Below are 6,597 nucleotides of genomic sequence, written 5' to 3' on the forward strand. Positions count from 1 at the left end.
TTTTGGACAGCACTTTGGGTCAATATACAGGTATGCCCATCTCCTTTAGCCTTGATCCACAAGTTGCCCCCATCAAGCTAAAGCCACGCCGGGTTCCCTTTGTTCTCAAGGCTAAGGTGGACGAACAACTGGACAAGCTGATCGCCCAAGGAGTTTTGGAGCCGGTTGACCACGCCAAGTGGGAAGCCCCACCAGGTTCCCGGTGGTGTGGGCCCCGCAGATTTCCACCATTGTTTGTTAATCGGGTTAAAACGTTAGCAGGGTGATTGTAAATTCAGTAGTGTAAAGTATGCTAGATATAGTGGGAAGGGAGAAATGGGAATATATCGGGAAATTAAAACAGGCAATCTTAATGGAGAAAGATATAGAACCATGGAAGGGGAAAGGGAAGTCAAGGAAAGAATGTACGGTTGTATTCAATGAAATGTAAAAGACTCAAATGAAGGCCTAAAAGATACCTTGTCATCATGTCCTTGCAGGTGTTCCCAAGGCAGAGTGATGGCTCTGTGGATTTTGACCAGGACTGGGATTCTTGGAAGAGAGCTTTTGGAAGCCAGCTGATGGAATTCTGGCTGGGAAATGACCATCTTCACCTGCTGAGCTCCTTGGGTAATTGGCTCTCCTTCTTCCTTCAGGTCCTTCTGCTCCGACCACCGCTTTCTATTTCACTGCCATCTCCCGGGTCCTCTCCTTGGGAAGGTGGGAGAGGCAGTGTGGTGTGGGACAGTTAGAGTGTTGGACTAGACGCAGAGAAGCCCGGGCTCAAATCTCATGGCAAGACAGTGGTGCAAGAGTCGCCTGGTGCACATGTGAGAAGCTTCCTGCCGGACTGGGACTGTGTCTAGGTCTCCTTCCATAGCCATCCTCCACCCCCCTCTAGGGAGGAAGGGTGGCTGTGGCGTGGAATCAAGGGCTGGGGAGAAGCAGCAGGCAGCGTGACTCCCCCCAGACTTGTGAAAATGTTACGGCCAGCTGAAGTAGGCAAAGAGGGTGAGGCCCTTCAGGGGTGGGGAGGATGGTTTTTTGTGTGACAACCTTTAAAGACCATTTTAACCTTCTTTGTCACACTTTGCGGGGGGGGGGGGTATTGCAGCTGCTGCTGCTGCTTTGGAATCTGCAACCCAAGGTGTTGCCACAAGCCTCTCCCCCCCCCTTTTTTTTTACTACAAAGGGGTAATAGACCTTCGGTGACTCTGTTGCACCCCCTGGTGATGTCATTGGGAGTGCAACATGGTCCAGCTTCCCCCTCCCTCCCTTACAGTTCGAAGTGACTAAACCAGCCTCCCTGGCCATTATATAGGTGACGCTGTAGCAGAGGAAAAATGAGGTCAACAGTTTCCTTTGCCTCCATGGTGTGGAGGCTTTCCGCCTCTGTTGCCTTACAAATTGGCAAGGGAGGGATTGGCACATAGGTGCAAAGTTGGTCTGACTTTGACTGGAGTTTGTTCTCTTCCTCACTGGCGATTCGCTTTCCTATGATGCCTTTCTCTCTCTCTTTTTTTTAATGATATTTTATTCAAATTTCCAATACAGATTACAAAAGTAAAAAAAAACCAACAATAAAGAATACAGAATAAAAGAAAAAATAATAGAAAGGACAGTAAAAAAAATTTCTTACTTTTCATTTACTTGTTTCCCTGACCTCCTCACACCTCCCTTTTTTGTATTCCATTTCGAATGGTTAATTCAGCAAATCCTTTCCCTCTTTGTTTTTATCTTGGTTCTTTGTCTTAACATATTATAGCCTTATATTTTCATCTATTAACAAGCCATTTTTACATACTCCTTTTTAACATTGTTACTAAAACCACTTCATTTCATTCCGACATCATTTTAACATTCATTGATTTTACAATGTTTCTGTAAATAGTCCTTAAATTTCTTCCAGTCTTCTTCCACCGACTCTTCTCCCTGGTCTCGGATTCTGCCAGTCATTTCCGCCAATTCCATATAGTCCATCACTTTCATCTGCCATTCTTCCAGAGTGGGTAACTCTTGTGTCTTCCAATACTTTGCAATAAGTATTCTTGCTGCTGTTGTGGCGTACATAAAAAATGTTCTATCCTTCTTTAACACCAATTGGCCGACCATGCCCAGGAGAAAGGCCTCTGGTTTCTTCAAGAAGGTATATTTAAATACCTTTTTCATTTCATTATATGTCATCTCCCAGAAGGCCTTAATCCTTGGGCACGTCCACCAAAGGTGAAAGAATGTACCTTCAGTCTCTTTACATTTCCAACATTTATTATCGGGCAAGTGATAGATTTTTGCAAGCTTGACTGGTGTCATGTACCACCTGTATATTATTTTCATAAAATTCTCTCTTAAGGCATTGCATGCCGTGAATTTCATACCTGTGGTCCACAACTGTTCCCAGTCAGCAAACATAATGTTATGTCCAACATCTTGTGCCCATTTAATCATAGCAGATTTAACCGTTTCATCCTGCGTGTTCCATTTCAGCAGCAAGTTGTACATTCTTGAAAGTATCTTAGCTTTGGGATCTAACAGTTCTGTTTCCAATTTTGATTTTTCCACCTGGAAGCCAATTTTTTTGTCCAAATTGTAAGCCTCCCTTATTTGATAATAATGAAGCCAATCTCGCACTTTATCTTTTAGTTTCTCAAAACTCTGCAATTTCAATTTATCTCCTTCTTGTTCCAAAATTTCCCAATATTTCGGCCATTTGGCCTCCATATTGAGCTTTTTCTGAGCCTTTGCTTCCATCGGTGACAACCACCTTGGGGTTCTATTTTCAAGTAGGTCCTTATATCTTATCCAGACATTAAACAGTGCTTTTCTGACAATATGGTTTTTGAATGCTTTGTGTGCTTTAACCTTGTCATACCACAAATATGCATGCCACCCAAAAACGTTATTAAAACCTTCTAAATCCAAAATGTCTGTGTTCTCAAGAAGCAGCCATTCTTTCAACCAGCAAAAAGCTGCTGATTCATAATAGAGTTTAAGGTCTGGCAGGGCAAATCTACCTCTTTCCTTTACATCAGTTAATATTTTAAATTTTATTCTGGGCTTCTTGACCTGCCAGACAAATCTAGAAATATCTCTCTGCCACTTCTTGAAACAGTCCATTTTGTCCAAGATTTGCAATGATTGAAACAAAAATAACATTTTTGGCAATACATTCATCTTTATAACAGCAATTCGGCCTAGCAAGGAAAGCTTCAAATTTGACCATATTTCTAGATCCTTTTTCACTTCTGCCCAACATTTCTCATAGTTGTCTTTAAATAAGTTTAAGTTCTTAGCGGTCATGTTAACCCCCAGATATTTTACTTTCTTAACCAATGTTAAACCTGTCTCCTTCTGAAACCTCTCTTTCTCAATCGGTGTTAAATTTTTCTCAAGTACCTTAGTCTTTAACTTATTCAACTTAAATCCTGCCACTTGACCAAATTCTTGAATCAATTCCAATACTCTTTTAGTACTAGATTCTGGCTCCTGTAACATCAATACTAAGTCATCAATTTGTACTGTTTGGCTCCGACCTGTGTACCTTTTATCAAACGGTCCCTTCTGATCATATTTAGCAAAACCTCCAGGACCGAAATAAAGAGCAATGGGGAAATTGGGCAGCCTTGTCGTGTCCCTTTCTCTATCTTAAATTCCTCTGTCACCACGTTGTTAACAGTTAGTTTAGCTTTTTGTTCTGAATAAATTGCACCTATACCATTTTCAAAACCTTGACCAACCCCCATCCCCTGAAGATTTTTCTTCATAAAACTCCAAGAAATGTTGTCGAAAGCTTTCTCCGCATCTACAAATATTAATACTGCTTTGGTGTTGATGTTCACTTGCAATTTCTCCAAAATATTAATTATATTTCTCGTATTGTCAGACAAGTGTCTACCTGGGAGAAAGCCAGCTTGGTCTTTATGTATCTCCTCCACTAATACTTTTTTTAATCTTTTAGCCAAAATATCTGCAAAAATTTTGTAATCCACATTAAGCAGGGATATGGGGTGGTAGTTCTTAAGTTGTGTCTTTTCGGACTCAGTTTTCGGTATAACTGTAATATAAGCTTCTTTCCACGACTCTGGCGCTTTTCCCCCCTCCAAAATTTCATTACAAACCTCCTTTAGTGGTTGAATTATCCAATCTTTCAGAGATCTATAGTATTTTGAGGTTAAACCGTCCGGCCCTGGAGATTTGCCCAACTGCATATTCTGGGTGGCACCTTCCACCTCCTGTTCTGTAATTTTATAGTTCAACATTAACTTGTTTTCTTGAGAGATTTTTTGTAGTCCATTTGTTTTTAAGAATTGGTCTATATCAAACTCTTTCTGTGGCCCTTGTGTATATAACTGTTTAAAGTACCTCTGGAAACATTTTCTAATTTCCACTGGATTCTGAATATTCTTTCCTTCCACTTCCAGGTTGGTAATAGTGTTAAGTTTTTGTCTTTTTTTCATTTGCCAAGCTAACAATTTTCCACATTTATTGGCCGATTCAAATGTCCTTTGTCTCATCTGTTTAATTTTCCATTCTATTTCCTGATTCATCATCTTCATATATTGAACCTGATATAACTTTATTTCTCTCAGAATCTCTTGTGACTTTGGTTTCGCTCTCAGTTTCTTCTCACCCTCTTTTATTGTTTTCTCCTATGATGCCTTTCTCAGCCAAGGACAGACAGCAGGAGCCCAAGAACCGGAAATGGGCAGAGGTATATCAAGGAGTCTGGTGCTACGACGACTGCCACCTCTACAACGCCCACCCCTCCTTTGCAGATGGACTGAACTGTGAAAGTGGCCAAGAGTACCACGATTGCTCCAAGCACTCATAAATGACATTCAGGAGCATGTCATCTCCTGACTCGATGTTTTCCTTTCCTTCGGAGGCTCCGTGTGTTTTTCATCCCCTGATGGGGTGGGCTGGAGGTTTGACTTCAGGGTGGTTTTTTTAGGCCTTTCCTCCAAGGTGATTTTGTTCCCTCGGATGCCCCCTTTCTCTATCTTTTCGGCTTCCTTTTGGGTCTTGTAGGATTTTATCTTTGGGGGGTTCTCTTTATTGGGGTTAGGTGTGCCAGGTCTCCCCTATCTACCTTCCCACGGGCAGGACAGCTTTGTCTGAACAGGTTCCAGGGTCCTTCTCCCTTTGCTTCATTTCTTTTCAAAAATATATATATATTTGTCATTAAATAATTATTAGTTTCAAAACATATGTGCATTGTCTCATTTTTCAAGTTGCGGTTTCCACAGATCAGCTTCATTTGTTGTGAGACATTAGTGTTACATACAGTGTTAGGTTAGGAATAAAAAGGGGCAAGAGGTGAGCGGGGTGGGGTGGGAATGCTTCTATTCTTCTACTTAGTGTATGTGGGGAGGGGTTGTGTCAGTGTCACTTGTGTGGGTTCTCTTACTAGGAAAAAAAGTATAAACCTAAATCAAACAAGTGTTGGAAATGTAAAAAGAAAGAAGGTTCTTTTTCTCATATGTGGTGGTCTTGTAGTAAGGTTAAAGCTTACAGGGAAATGATATATAATGAATTGAAAAGGATGTTCAAAATAACCTTTGTAAAAAACCCAAAAGACCAAGCTTTTCCTTGGGGAATTATAGGGACAGCACTGTGTAAACTGTATAGAAATTTATTTATGTATGCTACTACAGCAGCAAGAATGCTACTCACCCCAAAATGGAAAGAAGCGAAGTCCCAGCAAAGGAAGAATGGATACAAAAACTTAATGGAATATGCAGAAATGGCGAAACTTACTGGAAGACTAAGAAATCAAGATAACAAACTTTTTATTAAAAAATGGAAATGGTAAATAAATTGTAAATTTATTTAAATTGTAAACAGATTAAATTGTAAACAGATAAATTGTAAACAGATAAAAACACTGCCAGGATTATTGTAATAACCTGCAGTTTCATAAGAATATATATTTAAAGAAGATGAATAAATGAGCAAATTAAGTTAATTAGGATATGCAGAAGATATTAAAAATAAATATAAGGAACCACAGAAAGAGGGGGAAGGAAGTCAAGTTTTAGAAATGTCAAAATGATTGTACAATCAGTGAAATGTATAAACTTGAAAAGTATAAATAATTTTTTTTAAAAAAAGAATGAACAAGGTTGATTACCTATTGTTGCAAAGGTTGCAAGCCACCCCAATCTCTGCCGAGTGGAAGCAATATTCCAGGTGGTTCCAGGAGGTGCTCACATAGGGCTGTGCTTTGGGTGGGAAAGCATGGTACAGCAGAGACCAGTGGCTTTGAGAAATACAGTTTATTCTCTGTACATGTATTTACACCTGGGTCTACTTTGGAGAGAGGGGCTTGTTCCCTCAGCAGTGCAACTCTGGATTCCCAAGGCATCCTGACCGCTATCTTCGTGCCTCTGTACCAGCCTGCTAAGATGGTTCTGGCCTTCAGAGTAGCTCATGGAGGTCTGCCTGCTTCCTTTCCACTTCCTCAACCCCCCTGCTCTAAGTAACTCCTCCCCATCTGTCTGCTTGCCGCCCCCCATCCAGTCCTTTTTTTTAAAAGGACAACATTTTTCCTGTGTGACATCATGCCCCCGTCACCTTGGCAACCTCCTTCCCTCACTGGCAGAACCTCCTGCCTGGTTCACG

At 40.9% G+C, this 6,597-nt stretch overlaps 1 protein-coding gene across 1 annotated transcript; it reads left to right on the forward strand.

The window, feature by feature from the left end:
- The first annotated feature begins 219 nt into the window (after window positions 1-219).
- Window positions 220-5,245, forward strand: LOC128402678 (ficolin-1-A-like). The gene is made up of 2 exons (XM_053366977.1): window positions 220-609; window positions 4,644-5,245. The coding sequence occupies exons 1-2, from the start codon at window positions 468-470 to the stop codon at window positions 4,805-4,807; spliced, it is 306 nt and encodes a 101-aa protein (XP_053222952.1). The 5' UTR covers window positions 220-467; the 3' UTR covers window positions 4,808-5,245.
- The last annotated feature ends 1,352 nt before the right edge of the window (window positions 5,246-6,597 follow it).

Source organism: Podarcis raffonei, chromosome 15 (genome assembly GCF_027172205.1).
Source record: "Podarcis raffonei isolate rPodRaf1 chromosome 15, rPodRaf1.pri, whole genome shotgun sequence".
NCBI classification, from domain to species: Eukaryota; Metazoa; Chordata; class Lepidosauria; order Squamata; family Lacertidae; genus Podarcis; species Podarcis raffonei.

Bases quoted from the DNA above. Each gene is read 5' to 3' on its own strand.
- LOC128402678 (XM_053366977.1), top strand. From the start codon at position 468: ATGTCCTTGCAGGTGTTCCCAAGGCAGAGTGATGGCTCTGTGGATTTT. The intron at 610-4,643 runs GTAATTGGCTCT...TGCCTTTCTCAG, and splicing joins TCACCTGCTGAGCTCCTTGG to CCAAGGACAGACAGCAGGAG.